This window comes from Pseudochaenichthys georgianus, chromosome 6, assembly GCF_902827115.2.
Source record: "Pseudochaenichthys georgianus chromosome 6, fPseGeo1.2, whole genome shotgun sequence".
NCBI lineage: Eukaryota > Metazoa > Chordata > Actinopteri > Perciformes > Channichthyidae > Pseudochaenichthys > Pseudochaenichthys georgianus.
The window spans coordinates 11,152,919-11,165,862 of NC_047508.1; the positions used below are offsets into that span (position 1 = coordinate 11,152,919).

General features: G+C 39.1%; 1 protein-coding gene across 6 annotated transcripts in view; it reads left to right on the forward strand.

The window, feature by feature from the left end:
- nlrc5 (NLR family, CARD domain containing 5) overlaps window positions 1-12,269 on the forward strand; it is a 53,220-nt gene extending 40,951 nt beyond the window's left edge. For 3 of the 6 annotated variants that reach the window (XM_034084748.1, XM_034084751.1, XM_034084749.1), the window contains 16 exons: window positions 464-511; window positions 719-802; window positions 897-980; window positions 1,067-1,150; window positions 1,267-1,341; window positions 1,473-1,556; window positions 2,020-2,103; window positions 2,999-3,097; window positions 3,183-3,266; window positions 5,436-5,519; window positions 6,636-6,719; window positions 6,796-6,879; window positions 6,978-7,064; window positions 10,095-10,178; window positions 10,787-10,870; window positions 11,230-12,269. In XM_034084748.1, the coding sequence (XP_033940639.1) occupies window positions 464-511; window positions 719-802; window positions 897-980; window positions 1,067-1,150; window positions 1,267-1,341; window positions 1,473-1,556; window positions 2,020-2,103; window positions 2,999-3,097; window positions 3,183-3,266; window positions 5,436-5,519; window positions 6,636-6,719; window positions 6,796-6,879; window positions 6,978-7,064; window positions 10,095-10,178; window positions 10,787-10,870; window positions 11,230-11,311 (1,315 nt within the window). In that variant the 3' untranslated portion in view covers window positions 11,312-12,269. The remainder of the gene's footprint in view (window positions 1-463; window positions 512-718; window positions 803-896; window positions 981-1,066; window positions 1,151-1,266; window positions 1,342-1,472; window positions 1,557-2,019; window positions 2,104-2,998; window positions 3,098-3,182; window positions 3,267-5,435; window positions 5,520-6,635; window positions 6,720-6,795; window positions 6,880-6,977; window positions 7,065-10,094; window positions 10,179-10,786; window positions 10,871-11,229) is intronic. The other 3 variants (XM_034084750.1, XM_034084754.1, XM_034084752.1) reach the window with 2 other exon arrangements.
- Window positions 12,270-12,944: the final 675 nt, after the last annotated feature.

Sequence of the window (12,944 nt, forward strand, 5' to 3'; positions counted from 1 at the left end):
TGACCGACATAAGTATGGAAGACAAATGATTGGCTATTTCTACACACTTATCCTCGATGTGTGTGGGAGGCAGACTGTAAGACCGTGCTGCAGTCAAATCTGAGGTTTTCTAAAGGGACCCTGGTTTTTGAAAACACTGAAACCTTTGTCCAGAGGGGGCGGGAAATCAACACAACATCAAAGTCCTCCTGCTCTTTAATATATTGTATTCAATATTCAAAGTGTGACATCTGTTGGTTCGTAAACTAGTTTTGAAGCTAGTAAGGTGTATACTGGTTTATGCACTGAGGCTATTCAGTGAAATAGGAGACAGATTATATGTTCTTCGAGGGGGGCATGCAAAAAAATGACATATTGAAATAAGTATTTGTATCTGAATAAATGTTAAACTTGAACTGTGAGCTATGTGTTACGCATACAAATATGATACATATTTTTGGTTTATGTGTGTTCGTGTTTTCAGTGAGGACTCTGCAGATCTGAATCCATCCATGGCCACAAAGAAAATAAGGTACTTTCTTTTTAAAACTCAAAGTAAATACCTCAAAGTGAAGCAAAACTGCATTTAAATCCCATAATTACAACTTCATGGTGGCTTTCCTTCCGACAATATAAATAAAGTGTGCAAATGCGAGATAACGCCATTAACATATGCAGCACATAACTTGCTGGCAGTTGTAGGTGTCAATCTCTCCTCTCCGTCTCCCCCCCCCCCCAGCGTCGTGGACTGTGCAATGGAGGGGCACCACCTTGCATCTATGGAGAGTGTAATCACCAAGTGTTCTTCACTGACAGAGCTGGAGTTAGTACTCTCTATTTTCTGGTTATAAATATGGCATGCACATAGCAGTGTTCAAGGAAGACATTTGTGTCATGTTTGTTGTCATTGTTCACAGCTTGTCCCACAACAGCCTGGGTGCAGAGGGAGCGGAGTTCCTCTGTTCTGTCCTGCCCTCGCTGCCAAATCTCACTTCTCTCAGGTGGGAGATTTTTCACATTTTGACACTTTTACTCTTGCCTGCTTTAAAGTTCTAGCATGACAACCATGTTCTGTTATCTTCTGCAGCATTGATTCCAAAGAGACTTGTGTGACTGTGGTGGAGAAGCTGTCCGAGGCCTTGCTGCAGGCTAAAGCCATTCAGTGTTTAAAGTGAGCAACAAACACATTTCTATCACAACAAAAACCTGGCGCTGAATGGATAGCGTACATCCAGCACATTCTTTTTGTAATGTCAATTAATTTAAATGTAATCTTCCATCTCCCAGTCTATCAGGTCATGTGATAAGTGACTCAGCAGCCCATGTTATGACCAGAATCGTGCCCACTTTGAGATCACTCAAGTAAGCTTTGAACATAATAACACGCCTCCACAAGGGAACATTATCTTCATTGATCAATCGCCGCCATGTCAAAGAAATTAAGAGCTCAATGTGGAATTTACTCATGGGGATTGTGTCATTTGTAATTCTAGCCTCTCTCACTGTGAGTGGTCGGCGGCAGGAGGGCTGCAGCTCCTCGGAGCACTGGGAGAGAGTGTCCGCCTGGAAGGCCTTTGGTACGACTTATACTAATGATCATGTGTACACAAATGTCTGAATACACTGAAGAGAAAGTGGTTTATAATGAGGAAGATTTAGCATTTCTTCACTTTCACTTCCTCCTTTCAATGTCAATGTGCCTTTGATTCAATGCCTAACATGAGGCGTAGCTGGTTAACACAGCTATGGCAACTGTTCAAAGGCAGTTGCTGTGAGGGTGCTTTAGTTTGTCCAAGGCATTACGCTTTTTACTACTGGAATTTGCATCTCGGCCTCAAATATCTTACAGGTAGTGTTCGTTTGTAAAGATTATCTCACTGATCATTCATAACGTTTTCCTTGCCATTGATTTATTTTTGCAGCATTCAAAAATCTAATCTAATCTCAATCCCACTGTAGATTTTTGATTGTCTATGCTAAAAGTGAGTCGATGTGTTTTCTCCTGTTTTTGTTTCTCTATGTTTACGTGTGCCCCCCAAGTCTGGACTCCGTGCAGCTGAGTGAGGAAAGCCGAGTGTGTCTGGCACACGCACTGAGGAATATCAAGTCCATCCGAAGTCTCAAGTAAAAAACACGATAGAACTCCTGACCTTTTCAAATCATTAAGAAGACTAATCCAAAACCGCGCGGCCTGTGTATAGCTATTCATTATGAAGGTTTAAGTATTTTATTACACAGTCAAGCCCACCAAGCTATTCCAAGCGGACGTCTTTATGTGCTGCGAAAGTCACACTCAAATACTTTCTTACACATATCAGGTACCCTTCTTATAATCCGGTCTATTTAAGATCTGCTCTCACATTGCACTTGCTGTTGCTGCAGTTGCTGTTGCTGCACTTTAAATAATTGGGGGGGGGGGGATCGCCTGCTCCAACTATCCCTCTGAGAAATCTGCTATTCCACATTCTCTCATAGTGCTAACTTGTAAATTGTTACTCACTGATGAGCTGAAGGTCAGCCATCGGCATACACTGCTTCTCTCAGTGTTGTTTATACAGCAAATAAATACACATCATTCTTACATGGATACAAATCCCCCACGCATGAAAGATGTCCACAACTTGTTTGGAACCTATGCAAGGATTGTGTTGTAGCAGTTGTGACCTTTGATTTGTGCATTGTGAGTGTGCCAGGCTAAATAAACAATGGGACCATTAGAAGTCAATGGAATGGAAATGGATGATTAAAATTACTTGGTCTCTGCATTTAAAAGATCCTTGTTTTATGAGCAGTGGGCAGCTATTATACCACATTATGCTGCTGTACTTGCACGCAGTGTCCAGGAGGTGGACTGGGACCCCTCAAAGTGCCAGTCCTCACTCCGTACTCCGGACCCTCTGTTTCCCAAGCCAAGTCCCTACAGACTAGTTTCTTCGGCCCAATACAATCAAACTAATGCAACCAGATTGCTTGTCTGAGCAGTAACGTTGAGCGTTCATGTGTACATATTGTGTGTCAGGCTCAATAAGACGGCCACAGCAACAGGACCATCAAAAGAAAACGAAGTGCTACCGCTCCTAGCTGCCACAGAGGGACTAACACTAATGAAGGAGATAGAGTGAGCATGCTAGCACATAAATAAATGTGATTTGAATATTTATTTTGAAATAAATCAGTGATGTTGGATGTGTTCTTGCTGTCAGGTTGAATGGCTGGAGGATGGCTGACAGAGGAATAGAGCAGCTGAGCAGATTTCTTCCAGCCTGGACAGAGCTCAGGAAGATCAGGTAGGCAGTGTTGAATTTGGTCCAATACATAACATCATATCTGATTTAGCTGATGCTTCTACCCAAAGTGACTCACACTAAGTGCAGTAAACCACGACGTTTAAGATTCATTCAGAATAGCAATAAAAATGCAAATACATTCTATTAAAGAGGATATATTCTGCTCATTTTTAGGCTCATAAGATAAGATAAAATGAACCTTTATTAATCCCCGAGGGGAAATGCAGTTGTACAAAGCAGCAACAGGGTAAGCGTGAAAAAAAAACAGTACAGCAAAGATTCACACAGATCAATAAAATAAATAATAAATAACATAAAATCAAGGAAATAATAATAATAAAAGACCATGAAAATAGGAGATGAATTAAAATATTTGTATTTTCTGCCTCTACTTTGACATGTTCACATGCTTTAATGTTCAAAAAGCTTTTTATTTGTCTCATACTGCCTGTGTTCCAGAACCTCTTTTCCCCCTCTGTCTGAAACCAGAGGATTTTAGCCTTTGCAGACCATTTACATGTATAAAAACCTATATAACACACTACAGGAGAGGGAAACTGCAAAAAGCATAGGGCCTCTTTAATATTAATCCAAGCCATTGGAAGTGGTTGTGCTTAAGTCTCAAATTAACTAAAACCCTTTAAATATTGTGTTGTTCTTTACAAATTAAATCACAAATAGTACGTTTTCACAAATAGTTATTTTGTAGAAACAATTGAAAAACTCAAATTAGCTGGTGTTCCTCATTGTGAAAGCAGTGTCTGAAAACTCTATGGCAGCGGTTCCCAACCTTTTTCAACTCAGGGCCCACTTAAGAATCTAAAACAAATGTGCGGCCCACATTCAACCATAAACAATATGGAGGCTAAATAAAGTTCTCAGAGTACTTTTTATTTTAATTAGAAAAGGAGCTGGCTATCAGTAACACACAGACACTTGTATTACACGGTTTAATTGAATATACTCGATTCTGATTGGTTAATCCAGTACAGTGCTCTGTCAAGGACTGTAATGACCGTTGCTAAGGAGGATCACGAAAGAAAAAGGAAAAGAGGTTCAAATAAAAAAAAAATCTTAATAATGTAATGTTTCCACACAAATCATAATGTTTTGCAAATTATTTCGTGGCCCACTTGCAGTGCCCCACAGGTTAGGAACTGCTGCTCTATGGTAATGAGAGGAGCTGGAATCTGCCTTGGCCATTCTCACACAGTAGTCCTAGAAGTGTAATACAAGTATGCGTGTGACCTTTTACAAGTTGTTTTCTACATTTACTCTTGATTGCTATGTGGGTCAGGGCTCTACAGCTTTGGGGGTGCTAACTAACTAAATCCATTGCTGCCACAGACTTGTGTACATGGCCAGACTTTCAGAGGGCATTCTTTACTGCTGTCAAGTTCCATGTTTGTGATAAAAGTCTCATATTCTTAAGACATCATTGTTTTATTCATTCCTCATGTTTCAAATCCAATATGCATGCTTGGATATAACCATAGCTAAAACCATATCAAATGAAACATTAGTATAGAATACAAAAAAGTATTTATTAACTAGGGAGCTACTCAAATGACAATCTGTCAATTTACATGTGTCACATCTTTCACAATGTTGTTCACACCGCTGTGTATGTTCCAATATTATTTATACTTTTAAATATATATATAATATTGTTTAATTATTGTTCCCTGTTGTGAGATCTGTAGTGAATGTATCCTTTAAATACCTGCATGGCTTGGAATGGTCAATGGAATTATTTGATGGTTCTTAAATTGTTGTTGTTCCTAAGTGTGATAAATGATAGCATAATCTTTCGTATTTTTGGCCGGTGTTTAATTATGCTGTTGGTAAAGATCACATGCATGCCCAGCCTGATCATCCATGTGTGAAGTTTTTTATTTACGAGCGCCAACGTTACATTTAGCATCAGGTTTTTACTTTCAACCATGGGACTGACAGCCACTGGGTCTTCCAGCATTAGGGGTTGCATTTATTTATTCACGGCATGCGTTATTGTAATGGTAAAGGCATTTATTTGTTGTGTATTGTGGCTTCATTGCTCTTGATAATCAATCTGACTTCATAGAAGCCACTGAAGTAGTGGGCTTTGCATTCCCCTATGTTATTATATAAAAAACTACTTATTTCAATGTGTGTTTGTGTATTTCACAGTCTGTCAAAGAACCTTATCAGCGACCAATCAGGAGACCAGCTACTGGAGGCGTTGAACAGATGTTGTCACCTGGAAGAGCTCCAGTAAGGAAATAATGTCATTGTTTTATTGTCTTATTCCTGTGAATGCTGTTAGTAAAATACAATGGAACACCTTTTAAGAGGTGAAGATTCTGTCATGCATTCAATAACGTTCGCACTTATTCTACCCATTGCTAAAGAAGCAATACAACATTTAAAGGAATCTTGGCTAAATCCAAAAGTGACTTGCAACTCGACTCAGACTTTAACAACAATGACTCGTGACTTTACTTGGACTCGAGCCTTTTAAGCCCAAAGATGAAAAAGTATACAGTTTTAAACGTGTGCCAAAAATCTGTTTATTTCCATTCATATCCTGAATCACCTCAAATGAAGTCATTCCCAGCAAGTCCACTTCAATCCAATCGAACAACATCAAATCATGTTGCAGAAAAATGTTGTGTTTCTGAGTGCCATTTGGAAAAAGTGATAGTTCTCTATGCTAAGGACTTACATTTGGTCAAGAGCGCATGATGAGCTGTTTAGGACTCGAAAGTCAAAGTATGGAACTTAACTGTCTTGACTCGGGATGTGAGTGCAAAGATTTCACACTTATTCGTGACTTGTGAATAAATTACAGGGTCTATTTGCTTTAAAGGTGTGTCTCCTTTTAACCATGTTGACGTTTTCTATCCTGGAAATGAGACTTATAGCTATAAAACATTTTGATGCACAAGCCCTTTGTTATTACCACATCTAAAAACATTTATATTCTTACAGTTTTCTATGCTGGGAACAAGTACAGTTTTCCATAAAGATAGATAAATACTTTATTCATCACAAATCGGGAAATTATTTTTGTTACAGCAGCAAAGTGTTCAGGCATTAAAATAATTAAAAGGTGGAAAAAACGTATAGACATAATAAAATAAAAACAATAAACAGCAAGTATATATACATATATACAGTAGAAAGGACATGAACCACAAAGAATACACAACAAAAAAAATTCTAGATGAACTAGACTCTAGAAGTTAGACTGTTATATAAAGACCAAATGACTACATCAACAGAAATATAAACGTACAGTTTATACAGTAAAAAAGAATAGAAATTACATTTGTTTGGCACATTTATAATGCTACAAAATTAAAACATCTCGACCATGCTTTCTTGCAGTCTGTCGAGCAACAGTCTCGGAGATCTCACCGCTGCCAGGATGGCCCTGGTTCTACCATCACTGACACACATCACTGTGTTGGAGTAAGTCACTTTCACAGTTCCTATTAATAATTATTACATTTGATATCCTGAGGTTAATGTTTTTGTGTCTTTCCAGTATTGCAGAGAACAAGATTGGAGAGGAAGGGTCAGTGAATCTGGCCAAAGCAGTAACGTGCTTGAAGAACCTCACTAAGCTTCAGTAAGACTCTTAAGCTTCTTCTAATCAAGACCCTAATGGCTGACTATATTTATCAATACAGGCTTTACGTTAAATGTTATGTTTCTTTTCCTCGTATGGTGTGGCAGACTGACCTCTGTTGGGACTTCGGAGCTGTGTGATGTTGCTGCCAGTCTGGCCCACTGTCCCCTCATACAGGATGTGGGGTAAGGTTGAAACATGTCATATAATACATTGTCAGTAAATAATTATCAAGGATGTATGTCATTATATTACAGACACCAGGACAGTTACAGTAGGATGTTGGAGGTACTTTTCCATAGTCAGTGTATTTCCTACAGTAGAAAAAAAAAAACGAGAGAAGAAGAACTACACGGGGGGGGGGGGGGGGGAGGGGGGTATAAAGCCCATCCGCTGTATGAGGCGTTTGTTTACTTTCCGACCTCAGACATGATGGAGTGCATAAGGGTAATTTACAAATAAAATACCCCATTATAACAATGGACTTTATCTTTATGTATTTATTATATATTGCCCCCTCAGGCTGATTTTGGAAAAGGACATCAACCCTTGTTTGGTGTTTTTCCCTTATTTATCTAAAACAAATGACATGATAAATTACTTGTGTTCGTGTGTGTAAGACTTGTGTTTCTGATCAATTCAACCACCGACACCTGTCTGCTCTCACATTCTTCTATTCTGCACATTTGGGGTGGGACACAATAAATAAAGCTTCGCCAGTTTGTTTGTTTTATTGCACAGTCAAGACATAACAATAACGGCATCATGCTGTTCCAGGTGTGTCGTATGCATGTAAATTGAAGTTAAATAACAGTGTGAAATGTAAAATAAAGTGTAAGTAGTTTCAAAACAATGTAACAGTGGCAATATATATAGCGGCAGACACGCCTTAGTGCAAGTTAGGTGTCAGTATTAAAAAACAGTGGCAATATATATATATAATAACAATAGAAAATCGTTACCACTCTTATTATTGTGGTCTTTAATTTTTTTATAGTCCTGCCTGAGTTTCTTTATTTTTACCCGGCATCCGTGTGCACTGTGCACGATTCCCAGCTCAAGTAGCGAACATCGCTCAAAACATTTGGAGTTGGGAACTGCTTTCTGTAGAAGCTGCTGCATCCCGTCCTTGGAGTAAATTGCCAGAAGCGCCGACACTTCCTCATCATTCCACCGCTCCGGTGTTGTAGTACGTGTGGTCATAACTGCTTTAAAGTACAAAAAAACCACTCGCTCAGGTGTGGATGTGGTTTTGTAGCGAGGAAAAAAATGGCTGCCTAACAAAACAAATTCAGAGTCTAACGGGGCGTGGTTTGCAATTCGCCGAGCCAATAGAAATAGAATAGAAATTGGCACTCTTTTGTCACCAGGTTCGTACCACCTCTCTAGCAGGGACTAAAAAGTACCAAAAGAGTTCCAAAAGAGTTCCCGGCACTGAGTAGTCCCGGCGGTGTGAACGCGACATTATTGGTACTAACGGAACTAAAGTACCAGGGAAAGTCCTGCGGTGTGAACGCGGCTAATAAGTGCATTCGACCAAGAAGATACAAACTTGAAGAAAACAGAATCATATAAGTACATCAGGTTTCATAGAGCCAAACATTTCAAGTGCTACTCAACTGGCTTTAGATAAGCCAGTCCTTTTTTAGTATAAGTGCTTTGTTAGTTTATAAGTGCTTAGTTAGTAATTATATCGCTGGAAGTGGAGTCGAAAGAGATGAGTTTTCAGTCTGCGCCGGAAGGTGTGGTGTGTAAGCTTTCTGCTGTCCTGATGTCAGTGGGGAGCTCATTCCACCATTTTGGAGCCAGGATAGCAAACCCACGTGCTTTTGCTGATGGGAACTTTGGTCCCCCCTCGTAGTGCTGGTGCAGCGAGCCGTTTGGCCGATGCAGAGCGGAGTGCACGTGCATGAAAAAATATCGTGAGGCGATCGCATGGTCCAAAGGACTTTTGGAATTGTGTGCTGCAACATTTAATGGCAATTTAACTGTTACTACAAAGCGGTTACCTCAACCAAATATTTCTGCATCGACCATGTTACCTCACAAAACCAGGAATGTCTTTCATGAATGGCTCTCTTCAGTTAATTCCACAGAATCTAAATACATTCGAGGCCATGATTGGCCAATCTGAAACATGAATTTTCTTTAGTCTAAGACATTTTGTAGGTCATTTTCAGTATGTTTATCTGCATTGTCACATTTCCCAACTTCTATTAAAATCAGATGACTGACAGCCTCCATGGAATTTCAACTTATAAAACATATTTTTAGCCAGTTAAGTGCATTGTTTCCATTGAGTAATAGTTGTTCTGGCCTTAAACGACCACATAAAGTCACGGTGACCCCTTCTGCATGCTTCACTATAAGGAAATGTAAAGTTATTGGTTTATTTTTCTTCATTAACAAGTGTAAAGTGTTTCTGCATCAACATATTGCCTTTTGTTACAAGTTTGTCTGAACATTGTCCCAATAGCATAGAGGTTGTCAATGGGAAATGTACAGTATGGATCATTGTGTTTAAAGAGAGAACATTGCTTTCCTCAAAAAGCACCACTTTATTCATACTTTATTATTGAGACATAAAACACATTTGAAGTAACATACACAGATCTTTAATGGTAACCCAAAGTGTTTTCTATAACCTTTTAAACCCTTGTTGGCCATTTTGCTTTGTTGAAAGTACTCTGAAACACATGTAGATGAGGGGCGGTGCACATGAGGTTGCTAGGAGTTTTCCACAGAGCAAGGTGGGGGTTATTGGTGGTCTTACAGCACCACCTATTGGATGTTTGGTGGTATGTCTTTTGATTGCAACTCTATTTATAAGACTAGCCACTAAGTGTGATATCACAAATAACACCACAAATACAAACAAGTGGTGGGGGAAACAGATTTCAAGTAGCTTTTTTAGAAGAATTAAACAAATAATTCACATTTCTTGTCTGTTTTTTTTATTTCAAGATAATTTAATAATATGCCAATATGAAAAGTAAGTTTTTGGGTGGTTTGAGTTAACATATGTATTATAGTGACTTTGGCCACATTTAAAGGATGGGTTGTGCCTAAATGTGCTTCACTTTCCTGGCACTATGTACTGTATAGAACATAAATATGATGAACTCCATTTTGAATTGTGAGGTCTGTCAGGCCTGATTTTAAGAGGTGTTGATGTTATGAAATGTTTTTACATATTTGTCTTTCTCTGTTTCCAGTCTGGGATGGAATAATTGTGGTGATAAGGTGGCAGAGGAGCTGGCCAGAGTTATGCCTCTCTGCCAGAAGCTGACCAGAATTGAGTGAGTTTGTGCGCACACACTAGCGCACACACACTAGCGCACAACGTTTCTTTAGTCATTATTCACGTCTTTATAGACAACACTTTATTAGTTTCGGAAGAGGATGTGTTGTTTGTTTGGTTGTTTGTCTTCCTCCTTTATTTGACTTACTTGCCCAACACACACTAACATTCAAATATGACTCAAGTTATTACGGTTAACATATTCCCACACACAATTCTTCAGTACACTCAAAAAGTGTTAGCGTAAATGTGTGTTTTCTCATTAGGCTTTTTGTGTGTGTGTGTGTGTGTGTGTGTGTGTGTGTGTGTGTGTGTGTGTGTGTGTGTGTGTGTGTGTGTGTGTGTGTGTGTGTGTGTGTGTGTGTGTGTGTGTGTGTGTGTGTGTGTGTGTGTGTGTGTGTGTGTGTGTGTGTGTGTGTGTGTGTGTGTGTGTGTGTGTGTGTGTGTGTGTGTGTGTGTGTGTGTGTGTGTGTGTGTGTGTGTGTGTGTGTGTGTGTGTGTGTGTGTGTGTGTGTGTGTGTGTGTGTGTGTGTGTGTGTGTGTGTGTGTGTGTGTGTGTGTGTGTGTGTGTGTGTGTGTGTGTGTGTGTGTGTGTGTGTGTCCCAGCCTGGAGTCGAACACTGTGAGTGTTGTTGGAGCAGAGGCCCTGGTCAGAGCCTTACAGTTGTGTCCTGCGTTGCAGCTCATCAGGTACACTCTCGGTCATAGTGTCGCACATTATTGGCCCATAAAGGCACGTGTAGATTATGTTTGTCACTTTCAGTATTTGACAAATACCCAAACAAGCTTTTGAGATACCGCTACACGAGGAAGGACAAAGCACCACCATGTTTTTCATTGCCTTAATATGTCTATTGTCAAATAACCTACTTTTATAACAAGATAGCAGTCTGTGGTTCATATAAATGACATATGTTGGTGATTGCCCTCCTTACCTAAATAATGACAAAAAAGTATATACATATTTTTTGATTTTCTGACTATTCCTATTCCTTTTATTTAATGAGTTGTAATTGAGCATATGACTCTTCTCTCTACTGCTCCTTCAGGCTGTGGAGGAACAAAGTCCCCATCAGTGTAGCCAAGAGGCTCAGTCAGAGGGACAGGAGGCTGAATTTCTCCTCCACCTGATGTCATCTGTAATGTCGAATTGTGGCAGTGACGGGGAGAAGTTACATTCCTATTACCAGAGTATGCAGATGTGAATCACTGATACAAGATTTTCCCACCGCTTACGAAGTTGCTGCCGGAGCCTGAGACACTACACCGGCGGTCATACGATGGCTTAAGATGCCCTCACGAATGGCCCGATGTTGTTACGATCTGAGCCGAATTTGAACATTTCCTTTGTCGTGTGTCCATCGGGTGTCAATTTCAGGACAGTGTGACACGGGCTAAAGGATATGTTGAAAAAATGCAATTCATTTTCATTCATTTTTAAGACAAACTGTGTGTTCATGGCTGTCGACTGGATGTGGTGGAGTGAAGTTTTACAGATCTCAAAGTTCTGTTCTGAAAGTTCTGAAGCTAGAGGCTGTAATATTTCCAGTAAGTTTCATGTGAGAAAATAACTACTGAAGACTTTGAAACACTGAGTCACTTTGCAATGTAACGTGTTTACCATAATTAGACACCACATTACTGAAAACACAACATATCATAAACTCACAGTAAAGGAAGAGACGAAAGAGAGGAAGAGTCTTTGTCGTCTACTCCAGTGGTCATTTAAGGTTGTGGTCTCTATCAGATTTGCGTATTTATTTCTGCTATTATCATGGAATGTTAATTTTTTTTTTTACAAAATGAATTTAGGCTGATGATCATTGCATTGAACAAGAACTTTGAAGCGCCACTCAGGATAACAATTGTTGTGCTGATAATGTTGTAATCATTCTGAAAAAAATTCAGCTCATTCCTATTTGTATTATACTTTCTATTGTTCATTCAGTTTAATTTGAAAGTGGGATTTCCTGTGGTTTAAATATTCTTTTTAAGATTTGTGATGACGTTTGTCGTGACAAAATGCCTCTATTTAATTCACTCTGACTTGCACTGAAATATCAATTAATATTAAAAAAATAAAACTAAACACTACCTTGAGTTTTGGCCTTTATTTACATGTGACACTTGCCAGTAATGTTTCTTTTAGCTTTTGCAGCGGCTGGTCCTAGGCTCTGGAATACTTTGCCCCTCCATGTGAGGTCGGCCCAGACCCTGTTTTTTTTTTTTTAAATCAACACTTAAAACTCGCTTTTTCTCCCTGGCTTTTGTTTAATTATCTATTTATTCATTTATTTAGTCATTTATTCATTTAGTTCTTTATTTTTATTTATTTAAAAAAAACGTTTTTATTAAAGGTTTTTATTTAAACTTTAATTAATTAAAATGTAAACCCAATCAATTTAAAATGTCTACATGCACAAAGCATCATGTTTACATAACCTGTTCATTTTCTTCATATGGCACAGACTGTTCTTTATAACCCCTCTCTATTTCATTCTGAAAATGCCAACAGAGCAGCTGAAGTGTGTGTGTGGGGGGGGGTGTCAGTAACACTCTTAGCCAAACAGTTACACGATTCCCATTAATTTGTAATGATCTAGCGCCCTCTTGTAGACTGGTGGTGTAGATATTGGGCAGATAGCTGCATTCACAGGCACATTAGCAAGACATGACACACCTATTCTGATGTTTAATGATTGATTCTTAAGCTCTCTATTTATACTGTTGTCTCTATCACTGCCTTTGGACAATATCACATTGC